The sequence below is a fragment of the Oncorhynchus clarkii genome, chromosome 2 (assembly GCF_045791955.1).
Source record: "Oncorhynchus clarkii lewisi isolate Uvic-CL-2024 chromosome 2, UVic_Ocla_1.0, whole genome shotgun sequence".
NCBI lineage: Eukaryota > Metazoa > Chordata > Actinopteri > Salmoniformes > Salmonidae > Oncorhynchus > Oncorhynchus clarkii.
The window spans coordinates 87,205,263-87,226,947 of record NC_092148.1 but is presented as its reverse complement, the minus strand read 5'-3'; the positions used below and the strand labels follow the sequence as shown (position 1 = coordinate 87,226,947).

General features: G+C 42.3%; 1 protein-coding gene across 8 annotated transcripts in view; it reads left to right on the top strand.

The window, feature by feature from the left end:
* LOC139375436 (neuronal cell adhesion molecule-like) overlaps nt 1-21,685 on the top strand; it is a 139,850-nt gene that overhangs the window by 101,981 nt on the left and 16,184 nt on the right. For 4 of the 8 annotated variants that reach the window (XM_071117258.1, XM_071117249.1, XM_071117232.1 and 1 more), the window contains 19 exons: nt 1,698-1,820; nt 2,485-2,655; nt 3,161-3,217; nt 7,628-7,739; nt 7,936-8,120; nt 8,685-8,816; nt 9,109-9,252; nt 9,360-9,471; nt 10,303-10,469; nt 11,242-11,389; nt 11,642-11,766; nt 12,217-12,246; nt 13,308-13,409; nt 13,870-14,067; nt 15,185-15,255; nt 15,782-16,007; nt 16,633-16,748; nt 17,121-17,325; nt 17,539-17,661. In XM_071117258.1, the coding sequence (XP_070973359.1) occupies nt 1,698-1,820; nt 2,485-2,655; nt 3,161-3,217; nt 7,628-7,739; nt 7,936-8,120; nt 8,685-8,816; nt 9,109-9,252; nt 9,360-9,471; nt 10,303-10,469; nt 11,242-11,389; nt 11,642-11,766; nt 12,217-12,246; nt 13,308-13,409; nt 13,870-14,067; nt 15,185-15,255; nt 15,782-16,007; nt 16,633-16,748; nt 17,121-17,325; nt 17,539-17,661 (2,547 nt within the window). The remainder of the gene's footprint in view (nt 1-1,697; nt 1,821-2,484; nt 2,656-3,160; nt 3,218-7,627; nt 7,740-7,935; nt 8,121-8,684; nt 8,817-9,108; nt 9,253-9,359; nt 9,472-10,302; nt 10,470-11,241; nt 11,390-11,641; nt 11,767-12,216; nt 12,247-13,307; nt 13,410-13,869; nt 14,068-15,184; nt 15,256-15,781; nt 16,008-16,632; nt 16,749-17,120; nt 17,326-17,538; nt 17,662-21,685) is intronic. The other 4 variants (XM_071117276.1, XM_071117268.1, XM_071117241.1 and 1 more) reach the window with 2 other exon arrangements.

Below are 21,685 nucleotides of genomic sequence, written 5' to 3'. Positions count from 1 at the left end.
TCATTCCTTCTATGCAGATACAACAATCCTTTCATGTTGCTAGAACTCATTCCTTCCATGTAGCTAGAACTCATTCCTTCCATGTAGCTAGAACTCATTCCTTCTATGCAGCTACAACAATCCTTTCATGTTGCTAGAACTCATTCCTTTCATGTTGCTAGAACTCATTCCTTCCATGTAGCTACAACTCATTCCTTCCATGTAGCTAGAACTCATTCCTTCCATGTAGCTACAACTCATTCCTTCCATGTAGCTACAACTCATTCCTTCCATGTAGCTAGAACTCATTCCTTCCATGTAGCAAGAACTCAAGCCTTCTATGCAGCTATAACAATCCTTTCATGTTGCTAGAACTCATTCCTTTCATGTTGCTAGAACTCATTCCTTCCATGTAGCTAGAACTCATTCCTTCCATGTAGCTAGAACTCATTCCTTCTATGCAGCTACAACAATCCTTCCATGTAGCTAGAACTCATTCCTTCTATGCAGCTACAACAATCTTTCCATGTAGCTAGAACTCATTCCTTCCATGTAGCTAGAACTCATTCCTTCTATGCAGCTACAACAATCCTTTCATGTTGCTAGAACTCATTCCTTTCATGTTGCTAGAACTCATTCCTTCCATGTAGCTAGAACTCATTCCTTCTATGCAGCTACAACAATCTTTCCATGTAGCTAGAACTCATTCCTTCCATGTAGCTAGAACTCATTCCTTCTATGCAGCTACAACAATCCTTTCATGTTGCTAGAACTCATTCCTTTCATGTTGCTAGAACTCATTCCTTCCATGTAGCTACAACTCATTCCTTCCATGTAGCTAGAACTCATTCCTTCCATGTAGCTAGAACTCATTCCTTCTATGCAGCTACAACAATCCTTCCATGTAGCTAGAACTCATTCCTTCCATGTAGCTAGAACTCATTCCTTCTATGCAGCTACAACAATCCTTTCATGTTGCTAGAACTCATTCCTTTCATGTTGCTAGAACTCATTCCTTCCATGTAGCTAGAACTCATTCCTTCCATGTAGCTAGAACTCATTCCTTCCATGTAGCTAGAACTCATTCCTTCTATGCAGCTACAACAATCCTTTCATGTTGCTAGAACTCATTCCTTCCATGTAGCTAGAACTCATTCATTCCATGTAGCTAGAACTCATTCCTTTCATGCATCTACAACAATCCTATCATGTAGCCAGAACTCATTCCTTCCATGTTGCTAGAACTAATTCCTTCCATGCAGCTACAACAATCCTTTCATGTAGCTAGAACTCATTCCTTCCATGTAGCTAGAACTCATTCCTTCCATGTAGCTAGAACTCATTCCTTCCATGCAGCTACAACAATCCTTTCATGTTGCTAGAACTCATTCCTTCCATGTAGCTAGAACTCATTCCTTCCATGTAGCTACAACTCAATACTTTCATGTAGCTAGAACTAATTCCTTTCATGTAGCTAGAACTAATTCCTTTCATGTAGCTAGAACTCATTCCTTCCATGTAGCTAGAACTCATTCCTTCCATGTAGCTACAACTCAATACTTTCATGTAGCTAGAACTAATTCCTTTCATGTAGCTAGAACTAATTCCTTTCATGTAGCTAGATCTCATTCCTTTTGTTCTCTCAGTCTTCTTGGTGATGTTAGGTAAATGTAGAAACCACATACTGGTATATCATGTTTTCCTTATTTGTATTTCAGGGTCCCCCTTGTGGTCAAAGGAGAGGAACGAGCCAATCAGAGTTCAGGAGGGCGAGGCTCTAGTGCTACATTGCCGGCCCCCTGCTGGCCTGCCCCCTCCTATCATCTTCTGGATGGACGTCAGTAAGTCTGGTCTTTATAGTCCACTGTCTGTTGTGCTGTAGTTTACTGTAGATACATAGATAGGTGTAGATACCTGTTTGTTTACAGACATTTTAGCTGGATTATATGAGAACCTAATGGGTAAGATGTTCTGCCCACACATGTTTCTGAATGGTCATGTCTTGGGTAGTCTGTCCTTTTGGGTAGTCTGTCTGTTTGGTTTCATTGCTTACAAATTATGAGTCAAAATATTCCTCATAAAATGAGACATTAATGGAAGCCTCAGTAGCGTGGCCTGCTGATGTTGACTTCTCTCCTCATGTTGACTTCTCTCCTCATGTTGACTTCTCTCCTCGTGTTGACTTCTCTCCTCGTGTTGACTTCTCTCCTGGTGTTGACTTCTCTCCTGGTGTTGATTTCTCTCCTGGTGTTGACTTCTCTCCTCGTGTTGACTTCTCTCCTCGTGTTGACTTCTCTCCTCGTGTTGACTTCTCTCCTGGTGTTGACTTCTCTCCTCGTGTTGACTTCTCTCCTCGTGTTGACTTCTCTCCTGGTGTTGACTTCTCTCCTCGTGTTGACCTCTCTCCTCGTGTTGACTTCTCTCCTCGTGTTGACTTCTCTCCTCGTGTTGACTTCTCTCCTCGTGTTGACTTCTCTCCTCATGTTGACTTCTCTCCTCCCCCAGACTTCCAGAGACTGCCTCAGAGCAGCCGTGTGTTCCAGGCGTTGAACGGAGACTTGTACTTCTCCAACGTTCTGAAGGAGGACTCGAGGAACGACTACATCTGTTACGCCCGCTTCCCTCACACTCAGACCATCCAGCAGAAACAACCCATCACCCTCTTAGTGCTCAACCGTAAGTGCGTGTGTGTGTGTGTGTGTGTGTGTGTGTGTGTGTGTGTGTGTGTGTGTGTGTGTGTGTGTGTGTGTGTGTGTGTGTGTGTGTGTGTGTGTGTGTGTGTGTGTGTGTGTGTGTGTGTGTGTGTGTGTGTGTGTGTGTGTGTGTGCATGCTCAGCATTGAATGTGTGTGTGCCAGTTTGTATAGGAGTTTCCTGTCAGTGATCCCAACCTCAGCGTCGCCAGTAGTAGTAGTCTAGTAGTGATCATGAAAAGCCTCTCTCAACAACAATAGGCTTTCTCATATAGTCCAGTTACCACTGACTGATCGTCTAGACGATACAGATTGACAAACACGATTTGACCATCTATTCTTTATCTAGAGTATATCTATGATCATCATTCAGCATTTTCTTCCGTTCACACAGTTTGATTTCAGTATTCAACCATTCATGTTTATTTGTCCAATCACTTTATTGACTTTAACATGTGGCATGTTTGATTATTTTCTGTTGTGTTACAGTGGATGCAGTCAATGAGACTGTTGCTGCTTTATTCAATGAAACTGATTTTTTTAGTGGTGAGTTTTGGCAACCCCTAGTGGCTCTACCCTCCCATAGTTCGTCAACCAATAGAAACCAACCACTAACATCGACCTCTAAACCTTAACCTTACCCTTGTGATTGTCCTCATCTTTAGTAGTAAACCAATACTAGAAATCAAGCACTAGCATTAACCCCCTAAACCTTAAACTAACCCGACTTCCCACCATAACTTGACCAATGAATACATTTTTGTGAAAGACTGTCTTTTCTACAGCAACTATTTATTAACACAATTTAAAATGACTAAAATGAACCATTGCATGATGGTTCCTCCTTTGCCTTGCTCATATTTTGTAAATTCAAATGGACAAATTACATCTATTACATTCAGTAGGTCTGTCTGTATTGCATTCAGTAGGTCTGTCTGTATTACATTCAGTAGGTCTGTCTGTATTACATTCAGTAGGTCTGTATTACATTCAGTAGGTCTGTCTGTATTACATTCAGTAGGTCTGTATTACATTCAGTAGGTCTGTCTGTATTACATTCAGTAGGTCTGTCTGTATTACATTCAGTAGGTCTGTATTACATTCAGTAGGTCTGTCTGTATTACATTCAGTAGGTCTGTCTGTATTGCATTCAGTAGGTCTGTCTGTATTGCATTCAGTAGGTCTTTATTACATTCAGTAGGTCTGTATTACATTCAGTAGGTCTGTATTACATTCATTAGGTCTGTATTGCATTCAGTAGGTCTGTATTACATTCATTAGGTCTGTATTACATTCATTAGGTCTGTATTGCATTAATTAGGTCTGTCTGTATTACATTCAGTAGGTCTGTCTGTATTACATTCAGTAGGTCTGTATTACATTCATTAGGTCTGTCTGTATTACATTCAGTAGGTCTGTATTACATTCAGTAGGTCTGTATTACATTCATTAGGTCTGTATTGCATTCAGTAGGTCTGTATTACATTCATTAGGTCTGTATTACATTCATTAGGTCTGTATTACATTCATTAGGTCTGTATTGCATTCAGTAGGTCTGTATTACATTCATTAGGTCTGTATTGCATTAATTATGTCTGTCTGTATTACATTCAGTAGGTCTGTCTGTATTAAATTCAGTAGGTCTGTCTGTATTAAATTCAGTAGGTCTGTCTGTATTACATTCAGTAGGTCTGTATTACATTCATTAGGTCTGTCTGTATTACATTCAGTAGGTCTGTATTACATTCATTAGGTCTGTATTGCATTCAGTAGGTCTGTATTACATTCAGTAGGTCTGTATTACATTCAGTAGGTCTGTCTGTATTACATTCAGTAGGTCTGTCTGTATTACATTCAGTAGGTCTGTCTGTATTACATTCAGTAGGTCTGTATTACATTCAGTAGGTCTGTCTGTATTACATGCAGTAGGTCTGTCTGTATTAAATGCAGTAGGTCTGTCTGTATTACATGCAGTAGGTCTGTCTGTATTACATTCAGTAGGTCTGTATTACATTCAGTAGGTCTGTATTACATTCAGTAGGCCTGTCTGTATTACATTCAGTAGGTCTGTCTGTGTTATATTCAGTAGGTATGTCTGTATTACATTCAGTAGGTCTGTCTGTATTACATTCAGTAGGTCTGTCTGTATTACATTCAGTAGGTCTGTCTGTATTACATTCAGTAGGTCTGTATTACATTCAGTAGGTCTGTATTACATTCAGTAGGTCTGTATTACATTCAGTAGGCCTGTCTGTATTACATTCAGTAGGTCTGTATTACATTCAGTAGGTCTGTCTGTATTACATTCAGTAGGTCTGTCTGTATTACATTCAGTAGGTCTGTCTGTATTACATTCAGTAGGTCTGTCTGTATTACATTCAGTAGGTCTGTATTACATTCAGTAGGTCTGTCTGTATTACATTCAGTAGGTCTGTATTACATTCAGTAGGTCTGTCTGTGTTATATTCAGTAGGTATGTCTGTATTACATTCAGTAGGTCTGTCTGTATTACATTCAGTAGGTCTGTCTGTATTACATTCAGTAGGTCTGTATTACATTCAGTAGGTCTGTCTGTATTACATTCAGTAGGTCTGTCTGTATTACATTCAGTAGGCCTGTCTGTATTACATTCAGTAGGTCTGTCTGTATTACATTCAGTAGGTCTGTCTGTATTACATTCAGTAGGTCTGTCTGTATTACATTCAGTAGGTCTGTCTGTATTACATTCAGTAGGTCTGTCTGTATTACATTCAGTAGGTCTGTCTGTATTACATTCAGTAGGTCTGTCTGTATTACATTCAGTAGGTCTGTCTGTATTACATTCAGTAGGTCTGTCTGTATTACATTCAGTAGGTCTGTCTGTATTACATTCAGTAGCCTACTTTTGGAAAGCTTTCTCTCTTTTATAGTCATATATTTCATTAGAGCATAGCAGATTGACAGCCTTGCAAACTGTGAATGTTCCAACCACTACCACTCCAGTCTGTTAATCTATTCTCTTCACCCAGCCAACCGAATTCTTTCCTCCCAATCCACTTAAAACCTCTCCACTCTCTCTGACATCTTTCATTTCCTATCAGTTCCTTTCTCATTGTTTGCAAAAGCATTACTTCCTATGCGTCTGTCTGTCGAGTACCCTGAAGCTACATGTCACGCAGGCACGCAGTCAGCCGTACAACAGATGAGGCTACAGACAGGCTGATCTGACAGAAACGATGTATCTCTCTTTCTGTATGATCATTGCCATCATCACATCATCATTTGTTGAACTCTTAATATCATAGTATCATATCCAAATGGGATTATTTTGAGACGGTTATCCTTATCCTCACCTTGAACTGGAAAGTAGTTTAGTATCTGGTATAACTGTACAGGAAAACAAGATTGTAGATTTATTTTAATTTGTATTTATTTTACCTTTATTTAACCAGGTAGGCTAGTTGAGAACAAGTTATTATTTACAATTGCGACCTGGCCAAGATAAAGCAAAGCAGTTCGACAGATACAACAACACAGAGTTACACATGGAGTAAAACAAACATACAGTCAATAATAAAGTATAAACAAGTCTATATACAATGTGAGCAAATGAGGTGAGAAGGGAGGTAAAGGCAAAAAAGGCCTTGGTGGCAAGGTAAATACAATATAGCAAGTAAAACACTGGAATGGTAGTTTTGCAATGGAAGAATGTGCAAAGTAGAAATACAAATAATGGGGTGCAAAGGAGCAAAATAAATAAATAAATTAAATACAGTTGGGAAAGAGGTAGTTGATAGGGCTAAATTATAGGTGGGCTATGTACAGGTGCAGTAATATGTGAGCTGCTCTGACAGTTGGTGCTTAAAGCTAGTGAGGGAGATAAGTGTTTCCAGTTTCAGAGATTTTTGTAGTTCGTTCCAGTCATTGGCAGCAGAGAACTGGAAAGAGAGGCGGCCAAAGAAAGAATTGGTTTTGGGGGTGACTAGAGAGATATACCTGCTGGAGCGTGTGCTACAGATATCCACCACCTCTTAGTACAGAGTCCTACCGCTCGACCGAAGAACCCCTTCACAGTAAGAGATGAAGGCAGGGATTCATTCCAACACATTTACGACCTGTACATTGCGCTAGACTTTTAAAGGCAATTTCCCTTACTCTTCACTATAAACGCTGCTGATGTCAACTCAAACACAAAGTGTTTGAGTATGTGAGCCCTGACTTGTACCTTCACAGTGGTACAGCACTGACCTGTACCTTCACAGTGGTACAGCACTGACCTGTACCTTCACAGTAGTACAGCACTGACCTGTACCTTCACAGTGGTACAGCACTGACCTGTACCTTCACAGTAGTACAGCACTGACCTGTACCTTCACAGTGGTACAACCTGACCTATACCTTCACAGTAGTACAGCACTGACCTGTACCTTCACAGTGGTACAACCTGACCTATACCTTCACAGTGGTACAGCCTGACCTATACCTTCACAGTGGTACAGCACTGACCTGTACCTTCACAGTGGTACAACCTGACCTGTACCTTCACAGTGGTACAACCTGACCTGTACCTTTACAGTGGTACAGCACTGACCTGTACCTTCACAGTGGTACAGCACTGACCTGTACCTTCACAGTGGTACAGCACTGACCTGTACCTTCACAGTAGTACAGCACTGACCTGTACCTTCACAGTGGTACAACCTGACCTATACCTTCACAGTGGTACAGCCTGACCTATACCTTCACAGTGGTACAGCACTGACCTGTACCTTCACAGTGGTACAACCTGACCTGTACCTTCACAGTGGTACAACCTGACCTGTACCTTCACAGTGGTACAGCACTGACCTGTACCTTCACAGTGGTACAGCACTGACCTTGGTAAAAAAAAAAACACTGGAATAAAATGGACAGAACAGCCGTAGTCTTGCTGTGACTAGCTGTGTCTCTGACCCCTCCATGTTGTTATGACTGCAGACGGCTCCGTGGAGGAGAGGAAACCCACTTTCCTCATCCCTTCTGGCTCCAGCAGCTCCAAGATGGTGCTGAGAGGACAGGTCCTGGAGTTGGAGTGCATCACTGAGGGACTGTAAGTACTTAGTGCCAATGTGTTGTACCTGTATTATGTGTTGTGTACGGTATACCTCTGTTATTACTTAATTTTTACCATTATGTATGTGTGCTTATAGATCATAGTAACCTAAATAAGTTCACTGGAAACGTATGTCTTCACACTATTCTCTCTCTCTCTCTCTCTCCCTCTTCTCTCCCTATTCCCTATCCAGTCCCACTCCAGAGGTCTCGTGGAGTAAGCTGAGCGGGGAGTTCCCTGACAAGCGTACCTCCATCGTGACCTTCCAGAAGATACTGCGTATCGTGAACGTGTCCGATGCCGACGCTGGCGAGTACCGCTGCACTGCCCACAACCGCTTGGCCTCCATACACCACACCATCCGTGTCACCGTCAAAGGTATGTCATGTGACCTAGCAGTTAGTTCCGATAACTCTAGCACACATGTAGCCTATAGCAGGGTCTGCATGGCTCCGGATTCTGCACCCGCCCTTCTGATGTGGACTCCTCCTGCCTTTCCTGTCTGCCTGTCACTGTCCTACCCATTCAATAACACCACAACACTGTCACTGTCCTACTCATTCAATAACACCACAAAAAACTGTGAGGAGCGGGGCTGAAAGAGGTCAGGAACGTCCGGTTGCCTCCATGGCTTTTATCCTCTCTTTGAATCTCCCTTATTGATTATTAATTGGTGGTATCCGGAACAGAGGGTTCTGTCATTAACCGCTTTCCTGCCTTTCAGTTTCGTGTCTGTAACCTTTTTGACCATTTTTCTCTCCCGTCACCTTCCTTTTTACTTTTCCGTTGTTTTTACCTTGTATTTTGATACAAATTATACAGCAAAAAAATGATCCAACCACACAGCCACCATTCATGTGAGGTGAACATCAACTGAACTTCTATATTCTACCTTTAACCAACCGTCTGCTTGCTTGTGTTCATGTGGTCCTCCCCTCCCAGCGGCACCGTACTGGATCACTACCCCCAGGAACCTGGTGCTGGCCCCTAGAGAGAAGGGTCAATTGATCTGTAGGGCCAGTGGTACTCCCAAACCCAACATCAACTGGGCCATGAATGGCATCCCCATAGAGAGTGAGTACTCGGTATTGATTGATTGATTGATTGATTGATTGATTGATTGAGTGTCTGTCTCTGTCTGTCTGTCTGTCTGTCTGTCTGTCTGTCTGTCTGTCTGTCTGTCTGTCTGTCTGTCTGTCTGTCTGTCTGTCTCTTAGTGTTCATACAGTGCACAGACACCACAGTCTATTTGGGATTAAGTCATTGCATCTGCCATTGTGAGGTTTAGACACACAGACAATGTTCAAGTTAAACATTTTCTATGTTTATGGTGAAACTTTTCACACGTGTTTTGATGCCTTGTTAGATTCACCTGAGGACTCCAATAGGAAGGTGGAGGGCGACACCATCATCTTCGAGGAAGTCCAAACTGGATCCAGTGCAGTCTACCAGTGCAACGCATCCAATGAATATGGATATCTGCTGTCCAATGCCTTCGTCAACGTTCTCTGTGAGTCAACTCCTCACTCAAACTTAGAACGCGGAAGTTTGAAGTTAGAAACTTTCTGTCACTGAAGTGCATTGAACTTGCAAACACAATGTTGTGTCTGTTTATAGCTGAAACACCCAGAGTATTGACTCCAGCTAACCAGGTCTACCAGGTGATCCGAAACAACCACGCCTTGCTGGACTGTTCCTCCTTCGGCTCGCCCATCCCCAAAATCACATGGTAAGTTCATGACCTTTGAACTTTTTGGTATACTCTACATGCAGTTATGGGTACTAAAAAGATAGGTCTCGCCACAGTATTGGCAGCAATGGGTGTGTAACACAGTGCTGTAACACAGTGCTGCAACACAGTGCTGTAACACAGTGCTGCAACACAGTGCTGTAACACAGTGCTGCAACACAGTGCTGTAACACAGTGCTGTAACACAGTGCTGTAACACAGTGCTGTAACACAGTGCTGCAACACAGTGCTGCAACACAGTGCTGCAACACAGTGCTGCAACACAGTGCTGTAACACAGTGCTGCAACACAGTGCTGCAACACAGTGCTGCAACACAGTGCTGTAACACAGTGCTGCAACACAGTGCTGTAACACAGTGCTGTAACACAGTGCTGTAACACAGTGCTGTAACACAGTGCTGCAACACAGTGCTGCAACACAGTGCTGTAACACAGTGCTGTAACACAGTGCTGCAACACAGTGCTGCAACACAGTGCTGCAACACAGTGCTGCAACACAGTGCTGCAACACAGAACTGTAACACAGTGCTGTAACACAGTGCTGTTCCACAGTGCTTTAACACAGTGCTGTTCCACAGTGTTGTAACACACAGTGCTGTTCCACAGTGCTTTAACACAGTGCTGTTCCACAGTGCTGTAACACAGTGCTGTAACACAGTGCTGTAGCATTGTTAAGAAACAGGGTTTTAACTTTCGGAAACAAACGTTTTAGTATGTGCAACAGAACTGCATGGTATGTGTGTGTTAAAAAATCTGACCCCAATCCCAGGTTAAAAGTTCAGAACCTATGGTTCCACTATTCCCTGTCAGGTTTAAGGACAGCCAGTCCAGCACCCTGGAAGGGGACCCCTACTTGCTGCATGAAAACGGGACTCTGGAGATAAATGTGGCCCAGGCCCTCAACAGTGGGAAGTATATCTGTGTGGCCAGGAACACTCTGGGCATCGCTGAGAACCACGTCTATCTGGAGGTGAAAGGTGAGATACCACACTATTCTCTCTCTCAATTCAATTCAATTCAATTCAAGGGGCTTTATTGGCATGGGAAACATGGGTTAACATTGCCAAAGCAAGTGTGGTTAGTAATATACAAAGTGAAATAAACAATAAAAATGAACAGTAAACATTTAACATACAGAAGTTTCAAAAGAATAAAGACATTACAAATGTCATATTATATATATACAGTGTTGTAACGATGTACAAATGGTTAATGTACAAAAGGGAAAATAAATAAGCATAAATATGGGTTGTATTTACAATGGTGTTTGTTCTTCATTGGTTGCCCTTTTCTTGTGGCAACAGGTCACAAATCTTGCTATTGTGATGGCACACTGGTATTTCACCCAGTAGATATGGGAGTTTATCAAAATCGGGATTGTTTTCGAAATCTTTGTGGATCTGTGTAATCTGAGGGAAATATGTGTCTCTAATATGGTCATACATTGGACAGGAGGTTAGGAAGTGCAGTTCAGTTTCCACCTCATTTTGTGGGCAGTGTTCTCTCTCTCTCTCTCTCTCTCTCTCTCTACCTCTCTCTCTACCTCTCTCTCTCTCTCTCTCTCTCTCTACTGGATGTGTTTTTCTGAAGGTTTACCATATAGGAAACATAGGGTCCATACTGTTTCCTGACCATATGATCTAACCAGGGAAAACTGATGGCCCTGAACACCACTTAGATTAGTCTCACTGAGGTAACCAACGGAGCCGGATGTTGCATTGTGTTGTTTCTGATGTAACCCCCCCCCAGAGCCAACTCGTATCCTGAAGCAGCCGAAATACAAGGTGGCCCAGAGAAACATGAACGTGGTGTTTGAGTGTAAAGTAAAACACGATCCCACCCTCATCCCCATCATGATCTGGCTGAAAGACAACGGAGAGCTGCCCGACGACGAGAGGTACGTGCTGGTACTCATGTTTCAACATAGAGCACGGGCCATTATATCCGCAGTAGTACGTCCTGCTTTTGTATATTCTACTCATGTTTAGTTCAATTTAGTTTATTCATTAGTCCATCAGGGCTTCCTGAGTGCATACATAAACACACAATTCAACACAAATGAAAGGGTTATACACTTACACAAGAGGACCCTGTTAAACCTCTTAAGGATCGGACCATTTTTTTAACATTTTTGTCTTTGTCTTCCCAGATTTCTGGTGGACTCTGACAGCTTGACCATAACAGATGTGACAGAGAACGACGCGGGAACTTACACCTGCATAATGAATACTACTCTGGACCATGACTCTGCCAGTGCTGAGCTCACTGTCGTCGGTATGTACAGATGTGGGATCTTCATTTGACCTGTATTGACAATTTGAACGTTTAATCTGTGATGTTGCTTGATCGGTGGTTAGCCTATTAGCTGGTCAAAATTAGGCTACATGAAAAGTGGAATACTGTTAATATAACTGTGTGTTAGGACAGGTTTTCAGTGAATTTATGTAAATCACGAGGCTGATCAAATTAAGGTCCTACATCTGTAACTCTCTCTCGTAAACTTACATACCAGAAACATGCTCATGATCCCTCAAATCACACGACAGTAACAATGTTGTTTCTGTTAGTTTTGTTGGGAAACATTTTGTTACTCTATTCTATTATACTATATTCTCTTCTATTATGTGAAATAACGGCAAGTAAGAGAGAGGGTGTCCTGTTGTTGTCTCTAATCACTAACTACTTAACCCCTACCTCACCACCACCTGTTCTCCTACCTGGCAGAGGCAGCTCCTACTCCAGCTGTCATCTATGGTAAACCTGCAGTAAACACAAATGCTCATCTCTGCTCCCAGTCTCATGAGCTTGTGTGTGTGTTCGTGTTCGTATTCGTGTGTGTGTTGATTATGTGTCTGCATAGTCAAGCATGCTGCGCTGCTCGCAGATGTGATCGTTCACAGTGTTTGTGTGTGACATCACCAGCATCCGGACGGACGGACGGACGGACGGACGGAGCAACAGACAGTTGTTTTAATTTAACCACTGTTTTTAAAGGGCTTTTTGATTTCACCATTTTCTTATATCATTCATTCTTTATTTTAAAAGCAGTTTGACGAGTTTAAAAAAATCCCTAAATGTGCTTTTGTTATTTTGTTTAGCATGTGTTGTTAAAAGAATACATCAGCAATACAGCTCATTAAAACGGAGTCTGTGAGTGTGGAGTAATTACTAGTGCCTTTAAAGGGATACTTGGGGATTTGGGCAATAATGCCATTTTTCTACTTCCCCAGAGTCAGACGAACTCATGGATACCATTTTTATGTCTCTGTGTCCACTATGAAGGAAGTTAGAGATACTTTTGCGAGCCAATGCTAACTAGCATTAGTGCAAAGACTGGAAGACTATGGTATCTACTAGCATGCTAGCAGTTACCATAGATTTCCAGTCAATGTGCTAACGCTTGTTAGCAATTGCGCAAACACTACATTCGCAAACTTCCTTCAAACTGCACACAAAGGCATAAAAAAATGGTATCTACGAGTTCATCCGACTCTGGGGAAGTACAGTAGATAAAGGGCTTCATTGCCTGAATGCTGAAGTATCTCTGTAATCCACAGATATGTTTGTCACACTGCTTGGTGTCGCTGTCCCTGCTGCAGAGTGGGGTGAAGGGTTTCATTTCCATCCAGCTCATCTGTCTAAAGCTTTTCTTGTGGCAATAAAAAGGGTCTTCTCTTGCTGTGTTCCATACTTATTTTTTTTTATCAGTCTGTGGTTCCATACGTGGCATGGCATGAACAAATAATGTTGTCGTGCTGGGAGTCACTGTAAAGTAGCTGTCTATTACACTGAGCTAAATGTCCTGTGTTCTCCAGAACAACCAGACCCTCCTACTGACCTGGAGTTGACCGACATGAAACCCAGGAGTGTCCAGCTCACCTGGATACCTGGAGACGAACACAAAAGCCTTATTCACAGTACGCACCTGCTGTACCTCTCTGTGTGTGTGTGTGTGTGTGTGTGTGTGTGTGTGTGTGTGTGTGTGTGTGTGTGTGTGTGTGTGTGTGTGTGTGTGTGTGTGTGTAGTGCTAATGACAGACTGCTATTCCCAGAACACTATCTAATGGCTGTATCATTATTATCTTGAGACTACGGCCACAGTGCTATTAGGTTTAGTCAATCTCACTGTTTTTAATGATGTTAGCACTACTCAGAGTACTTGCTAATTATGTTTGTTCAGCACTACCCATATCATATGTATTTAAAGGTTGAATTTGATGGGTTTCTGATAGTGTCAGGATCTTCCAGGGTAATGTTAGGTATACAGTATATCAGGGAGCTCAGAGAGATTAGGCTTGTGTCAACTATACCAAGACTGAAGTTAGATAATACATTCCCTGCAATCATTCACAATTTTTCCACTTCCTTCCCCCTCAGAATTTGTGATCCAGTACACAGACTCTCTCCACGATCATGGCCACTGGCACAACCTGACGCATGTCCCGGGCAGCAAGACCACGGCCCACCTCGAACTGTCCCCTTACGTTCACTACTCCTTCAGAGTCCTGGCCCTGAACGCTGTGGGTCTCTCCGATCCCTCCAACCCCTCCCACATGTACAAGACCAATCCTGCAGGTACAGATTCTAGAATTGACTTGTTAATAATGGGGTTGATTTGGCACCGTTGATTTGGCATTATGTTGATTTGGCATTCTGTTGTTTGTGTATGCTGTTGATTTGTGCATTCTGTTGATTTGTGCATACTGTTGATTTGTGCATACTGTTGATTTGTGCATTCTGTTGATTTGTGCATACTGTTGATTTGTGCATTCTGTTGATTTGTGCATACTGTTGATTTGTGCATACTGTTGATTTGGACATACTGTTGATTTGTGCATTCTGTTGATTTGTGCATACTGTTGATTTGAGATTACTGTTTATTTGTGCATTCTGTTGATTTGGACATACTGTTGATTTGTGCATACTGTTGATTTGTGCATACTGTTGATTTGTGCATTCTGTTGATTTGGCATTTAGTTGATTTGGAAATACTGTTGATTTGGCATTCTGTTGATTTGGCATTCTGTTGATTTGGACATACTGTTGATTTGGCATTCTGTTGATTTGTGCATTCTGTTGATTTGTACATTCTGTTGATTTGTGCATTCTGTTGATTTGGACATACTGTTGATTTGTGCATACTGTTGATTTGCGCATTCTGTTGATTTGTGCATTCGATGATTTGAGCATACTGTTGATTTGTGCATTCTGTTGATTTGGACATACTGTTGATTTGGCATTCTGTTGATTTGTGCATTCTGTTGATTTGGACATACTGTTGATTTGGCATTCTGTTGATTTGTGCATTCTGTTGATTTGGACATACTGTTGATTTGGCATTCTGTTGATTTGTGCATACTGCTGATTTGGCATTCTGTTGATTTGTGCATTCTGTTGATTTGTGCATTCTGTAGATTTGGACATACTGTTGATTTGGCATTCTGTTGATTTGGAAATACTGTTGATTTGGCATTCTGTTGATTTGTGCATTCTGTTGATTTGTGCATACTGTTGATTTGTGCATTCTGTTGATTTGGACATACTGTTGATTTGTGCATACTGTTGATTTGCCATTCTGTTGATTTGGACATTCTGTTGATTTGTGCATTCTGTTGATTTGGACATACTGTTGATTTGTACATGCTGTTGATTTGGCATTCTGTGTAATTTAACATTTCTTCACCTGCTTCAGCTCCAGATGAGAACCCCAGCGGAGTTAAAGGTTTTGGAACTGAACGTGACAATCTTATGATATTGTGGAAGGTAAGCTACAGCTGTAGCATTTTATTTGTAAGGAAGTTGGTGTCAGCTGTTCATTAATGCAGTACTGTGATTGGCGCCTGTCAGCTGTTCATTAATGCAGTACTGTGAATGGTGCCTGTCAGCTGTTCATTAATGCAGTACTGTGAATGGTGCCTGTCAGCTGTTCATTAATGCAGTACTGTGATTGGTGCCTGTCAGCTATTCATTAATGCAGTACTGCGAATGGTGCTGGTCAGCTGTTCATTAATGCAGTACTGTGAATGGTGCCTGTCAGCTGTTCATTAATGCAGTACTGTGAATGGTGCCTGTCAGCTGTTCATTAATGCAGTACTGTGAATGGTGCTTGTCAGCTGTTCATTAATGCAGTACTGTGAATGGTGCCTGTCAGCTGTTCATTAATGCAGTACTGTGAATGGTGCCTGTCAGCTGTTCATTAATGCGGTACTGCGAATGGTGCCTGTCAGCTGTTCATTAATGCAGTACTGTTAGTCACAGTAATAACAATGTGATTCACTGTCTCTCGTAGCCACTGTCAGGCCTCCAGGCTAACGGTCCAGGCCTGCAGTACAAGGTGATGTGGAGACAGAAGGATGTGGACAAGAACTGGACGTCAGTGACCGTGGCCAACGTCTCCAAGTTCATGGTCTCTGGGACTCCCACCTTCACACCATACGAGGTCAAGGTTCAAGCCATTAACAACAACGGGATTGGCCCTGATCCAGCTGTGGTCACTGGACACTCCGGAGAGGACTGTGAGTCACGCAGCGCCATTTTGTTTCTTTAAGGATTCACGATGGGCCGGTTTCCTGGACTGTAAAGCATGCTTATTGTTTTTAAACATTAATATTTATTTATCAGGCACTCTTATCCAGAGCGATTAGGGTTTGGTGCCTTGCTCAATGGCACATCGGCAGATTGTTCACCTAGTCAGCTCAGCCATTCAAACCAGCGACCTTTCGGTTACTGTCCCAACACTCTTAACCACTAGGCTATCTGCTGCCCCTAATGGAGAATCTCCATTGAAGTGCTTCTAAGGTGTCAGGTATGAATGTGTGTCCTGAAAACTGACTGATGTGTTGCATGACGTGACAGATACAGAGTTGTTACATGTTCTATCTCTTCTTCGTTTGATCTGTTCTTGGAAGTTAGGGAACAAAATGGCGGCGACAGAGAGTGCTGCCTCGCTTCTAGTCCTTACAAGCATTTCACTACACTCGCAATAACATCTGCTAACCATGTGTATGTGGCAAATAAAAATGGATTTGATTTCAACTACAGCAGAAGTTGTAATTGTCTCAAATGAAGTGGTGTTGTTCTGTCCCTTAGTGTGACTGGTTTCTGTTGTAATTGTGTTCCTTCTGATTGGGTTTCCCACAGTGCCAGTGCAGGCTCCAGACAGTGTCCAGGTCCTAGTGTTGAACAGCACCCTGGCTGAGGTGCACTGGGAGCCTGTCCCACCGAAGACAGTACGGGGACACCTCAAGGGATACAAGGTACTGTACACAACGCTGTCTTCAAAGATGAGAGGATCATGTAATACTGTGATACAAAACAGTAGACGCATAGAAACAGACACACAGACAGACACATGCACGTACACATGCCGCTTACCCCCTACCATGACACACACACACACACCAATTTCATAGCTCTATATTTGTATATCTCAGGTGAGCTACTGTCGTTAGCGGAACCTCCACAACCCCCCCCCCCCCCCCCCCCTCCCCAACACACACACATCCATCTAACTTCTCTGTATCTGTGTCTTTACCAGGTCGATTACTGTCGTTAGCGGAGCCTCCACAACCCCCCTCCTCCAACACACACACACCTGTCTAATTCCTCTGTATCTGTGTCTCTACCAGGTGTATTACTGGCGTGAGAGGAGCCTCCACAAACACAACCCCCACCGTGTGGAGCAGCAGTTTCTGTCCTTCAGTGGGAACAAGAGTCATGGCATGCTCCCAGGCCTGCAGCCTTACAGCCTCTACCTGTTCAACATCAGGGTTTACAATGGCAAGGGGGAGGGCCCCGCCAGCTCCAACCTGCAGTTTGAGACCCCCGAAGGAGGTAGGAGGAGCCAACATTCATTAATTCTACGTCATAAAATATAGAAACTAGAACAGACATTCTCATTCAACTCAACGCTCCGTGTTGGTGGTCCGGCATTCATAGTTAGTGTACTGATTCAAGGAAGCTTTTGTGCTCAACTCAACTTACATTACAAAAAAATACAGATGAAGATTGATTTGTGTGAATATCCCTTTTGTGTCTATCATGCAGTTCCTGGGCCGCCATCTTTCCTAAGGATCACCAACTCTAACCTGAACAATTTGACTCTGGAATGGGGTCCTCCCAACGACCGCAACGGACACCTCACCGGCTACATCCTCAAATACCAGCAAGGTGAGCCTTCACACCTACCTATGTTAAGGACAGGTTGCATAAGGGATAAGATAGTATATCTTTAGAGCTAGAGGTTCTGTCAGAAATTTGAGATTTGAGAGATTTGAGAGCCTTTCTTGATGATTCCAAAACTTCTTTGCTGTCTGTAGTGTTGTCTAGTGTACAGGATGAGTTACTACATGATGAGTTACTACATGATGAGTTACTACAGGATGAGTTACTACAGGATGAGTTACTACAGGAGGAGTTACTACAGGAGGAGTTACTACAGGATGAGTTACTACATGAGGAGTTACTACATCATGAGTTACTACATGAGGAGTTACTACATCATGAGTTACTACATGAGGAGTTACTACATCATGAGTTACTACAGGATGAGTTACTACAGGATGAGTTACTACATGAGGAGTTACTACATCATGAGTTACTACATCATGAGTTACTACATGATGAGTTACTACATCCATCATGAGTTACTACATGATGAGTTACTACATGAGGAGTTACTACATCCATCATGAGTTACTACATGAGGAGTTACTACATCATGAGTTACTACATCATGAGTTACTACATGATGAGTTACTACATGAGGAGTTACTACATCATGAGTTACTACATGAGGAGTTACTACATCCATCATGAGTTCCTACATGAGGAATTACTACATCATGAGTTACTACAGGATGAGTTACTACATGATGAGTTACTACAGGAGGAGTTACTACAGGAGGAGTTACTACAGGATGAGTTACTACATGAGGAGTTACTACATCATGAGTTACTACATGAGGAGTTACTACATCATGAGTTACTACATCATGAGTTACTACATGATGAGTTAGTAGATGATGAGTTACTATGGGAGGAGTTACTACAGGATGAGTTACTACCTGATGAGTTACTACAGGATGAGTTACTACAGGATGAGTTACTACATGAGGAGTTACTACATGAGGAGTTACTACATGATGAGTTACTACATGATCAGTTACGAGATGATGAGTTACTACAGGAGGAGTTACTACAGGAGGAGTTACTACAGGAGGAGTTACTACAGGATGAGTTACTACAGGAGGAGTTACTACATGAGGAGTTACTACAGGAGGAGTTACTACAGGAGGAGTTACTACAGGATGAGTTACTACATGAGGAGTTACTACATCATGAGTTACTACATGAGGAGTTACTACATCATGAGTTACTACATCATGAGTTACTACATGAGGAGTTACTACATCATGAGTTACTACATGAGGAGTTACTACATGAGGAGTTACTACATCATGAGTTACTACATCATGAGTTACTACATGATGAGTTACTAGATGATGAGTTACTATGGGAGGAGTTACTACAGGATGAGTTACTACAGGATGAGTTACTACATGATGAGTTACTACAGGATGAGTTACTACAGGATGAGTTACTACATGAGGAGTTACTACATGAGGAGTTACTACATGATGAGTTACTACATGATGAGTTACGAGATGATGAGTTACTACAGGAGGAGTTACTACATGAGGAGTTACTACAGGAGGAGTTACTACAGGAGGAGTTACTACATGAGGAGTTACTACAGGAGGAGTTACTACAGGAGGATTTACTACAGGATGAGTTACTACAGGAGGAGTTACTACAGGAGGAGTTATTACAGGAGGAGTTACTACAGGAGGATTTACTACAGGATGAGTTACTACAGGAGGAGTTACTACAGGAGGAGTTACTACAGGAGGATTTACTACAGGATGAGTTACTACAGGAGGAGTTACTACAGGAGGAGTTATTACAGGAGGAGTTACTACAGGAGGATTTACTACAGGAGGAGTTACTACATGAGGAGTTACTACAGGAGGAGTTACTACAGGAGGAGTTACTACATGAGGAGTTACTACAGGAGGAGTTATTACAGGAGGAGTTACAACAGGAGGAGTTACTACAGGAGGAGTTACTACATGATGAGTTACGAGATGATGAGTTACTACAGGAGGAGATACTACAGGAGGAGTTACTACATGAGGAGTTACCTCATGAGGAGTTACTACAGGAGGAGTTACTACAGGAGGAGTTACTTCAGGAGGAGTTATTACAGGAGGAGTTACTACAGGAGGAGTTACTACATGATGAGTTACTAGATGATGAGTTACTAGATGAGGAGTTACTACAGGATGAGTTACTACGGGTGGAGTTACTACAGGAGGAGTTACTACAGGAGGACTTACTACAGGAGGACTTACTACAGGAGGACTTACTAGATGATGAGTTACTACATGATGAGTTACTACATGATGAGTTACTACAGGAGGAGTTACTACATGAGGAGTTACTACGGGTGGAGTTACTACGGGTGGAGTTACTACGGGTGGAGTTACTACGGGTGGAGTTACTACAGGAGGAGTTATTGCAGGAGGAATTACTACAGGAGGAGTTACTACAGGAGGAGTTACTACATGAGGAGTTACTATGGGATGAGTTATTACAGTAGGAGTTACTACATGAGGAGTTACTACATGATGAGTTACTACATGATGAGTTACGAGATAATGAGTTACTACAGGAGGAGTTACTACAGGAGGAGTTACTACATGAGGAGTTACTACAGGAGGAGTTACTACAGGAGGAGATACTACAGGAGGATTTACTACAGGAGGAGTTACTACATGATGAGTTACTACATGATGAGTTACTACATGATGAGTTACTACATGAGGAGTTACTACAGGATGAGTTACTACATGAGGAGTTACTACAGGATGAGTTACTACATGAGGAGTTACTACATGATGAGTTACTACATGATGAGTTACTACATGAGGAGTTACTACATGATGAGTTACTAGATGATGAGTTACTAGATGAGGAGTTACTACAGGATGAGTTACTACGGGTGGAGTTACTACAGGAGGAGTTACTACAGGAGGAGTTACTACATGAGGAGTTACTACAGGAGGAGTTACTACATGAGGAGTTACTACGGGTGGAGTTACTACGGGTGGAGTTACTACGGGTGGAGTTACTACGGGTGGAGTTACTACAGGAGGAGTTATTACAGGAGGAGTATCTACAGGAGGAAATACTACAGGAGGAGTTGCTACAGGAGGAGTTACTATGGGATGAGTTATTACAGTAGGAGTTACTACATGATGAGTTACGAGATAATGAGTTACTACAGGAGGAGTTACTACAGGAGGAGTTACTACATGAGGAGTTACTACAGGAGGAGATACTACAGGAGGAGTTACTACAGGAGGATTTACTACAGGAGGAGTTACTACGTGATGAGTTACTACATGAGGAGTTACTACATGAGGAGTTACTACAGGATGAGTTACTACATGAGGAGTTACTACAGGATGAGTTACTACATGAGGAGTTACTACATGATGAGTTACTACATGATGAGTTACTACATGATGAGTTACGAGATGATGAGTTACTACAGGAGGAGTTACTACAGGAGGAGTTACTACATGAGGAGTTACTACATGAGGAGTTACTACAGGAGGAGTTACTACGGGAGGAGTTACTACAGGAGGATTTACTACAGGATGAGTTACTACAGGAGGAGTTACTACAGGAGGAGTTATTACAGGAGGAGTTATTACAGGAGGAGTTACTACAGGAGGAGTTACTACATGATGAGTTACTAGATGATGAGTTACTAGATGAGGAGTTACTACAGGATGAGTTACTACGGGTGGAGTTATTACAGGAGGAGTTACTACATGAGGAGTTACTACATGAGGAGTTACTACAGGAGGAGTTACTACGGGATTAGTTATTACAGTAGGAGTTACTACAGGAGTAGTTACTACAGGAGGATTTATCATGGGAAGAGTTATTACAGGAGTAGTTATCATGGGAAGAGTTATTACAGTAGGCGTTATTACAGTAGGCATGTATGTACAGTATGTTGTATTGACCAAACCAGAAACATCTACAAACAGCTCTCCACATCTACCTTATCCCCTCCTCCACCTCTACCTTACCTCCTCCTCCACCTCTCCAATCCTCCACC